This window comes from Eimeria mitis, genomic scaffold (assembly GCF_000499745.2).
Source record: "Eimeria mitis Houghton genomic scaffold, Emh_scaff351, whole genome shotgun sequence".
NCBI lineage: Eukaryota > Apicomplexa > Conoidasida > Eucoccidiorida > Eimeriidae > Eimeria > Eimeria mitis.
Genome location: NW_013571853.1, coordinates 2,581 through 3,434, shown reverse-complemented (window position 1 = coordinate 3,434; position 854 = coordinate 2,581). Strand labels below are relative to the sequence as shown.

The 854-nt window shown below is 46.6% G+C and overlaps 1 protein-coding gene across 1 annotated transcript in view; it reads left to right on the top strand.

Annotated features, from left to right (window-relative positions):
• Nucleotides 1-237: 237 nt before the first annotated feature.
• EMH_0009050 (uncharacterized protein) overlaps nt 238-854 on the top strand; it is a gene marked incomplete at both ends in the record, with an annotated part of 1,874 nt that continues 1,257 nt past the window's right edge. The window contains 2 exons of the mRNA XM_013498546.1: nt 238-350; nt 449-848. Coding sequence (XP_013354000.1) covers nt 238-350; nt 449-848 — 513 coding nt within the window. The remainder of the gene's footprint in view (nt 351-448; nt 849-854) is intronic.

Here is an 854-nt window from a genome sequence, read left to right as displayed (position 1 = left end):
AAAAAAAAAAAAAAAAAAAAAAAAAAAAAAAAAAAAAAAAAAAAAAAAAAAAAAAAAAACTTTTGTGGCTGCAGCACGATGAAGCAAAGACACAGAAAAGACAAAGACAAATAAATAAAAAATAAATAAATAAAAACAAATGATAGTAGTAATTATAGTAAAACAAACAAAATAAATAAAATAAAATAAAATAAATAAAATAAAAGAAAAGGAGACAAACAGGCCCTGCACTTCTCCATGCACCGGATGTCTCCTGCTGCTGTTGCTGCTGTTGCTGCTTCTTCTGCTGCTGCTGTTGCTGCTGCTGTTGCTGCTGCTGTTGTCTTTGGAATATCGAACGACAGCCTCATGTATGTTATTTGCTGCTGTTGCTGCTGCTGCTGTTGCTGCTGCTGTTTTTCTTGCTGCTGCTGCTGCTGCTGTTGTTGCTGCTGCTGCTGGTGTGCAGCAGCTCCATCGATGCACAGAGCCCTGGCGTTTCTGCTGAGGAGACACCGCATGCTGCTGCTGATGTCTCTCCACTGCAGCAGCAGCAGCAGCAGCAGCAGCAGCGGCAAGAGCAGCAGCAGCAACAGAGGAAACGGAGACAGCACCTGGGGGCTGTCCCCACAGCGAAAAAGGAGACACCCTGCAGCACAGGAGACACTTCTTCGGGTGACAGCAGCAGCAAAGAGGTCTCAGCAGCAGCAGCAGCAGCAGCTGCTGCTGCTGCTGCAGCTGCAGCAGCAACAGCAGATGCAGCAGCTGACGATGCACCTGAAACAGCAGCAACAGCAGCAGCAGCAGCAGTAAGAGAAACGAAAGCAGAAACACGAGATGCTGCTGCTGCAGCAGCTGCAGCAACGCAGGTAGCT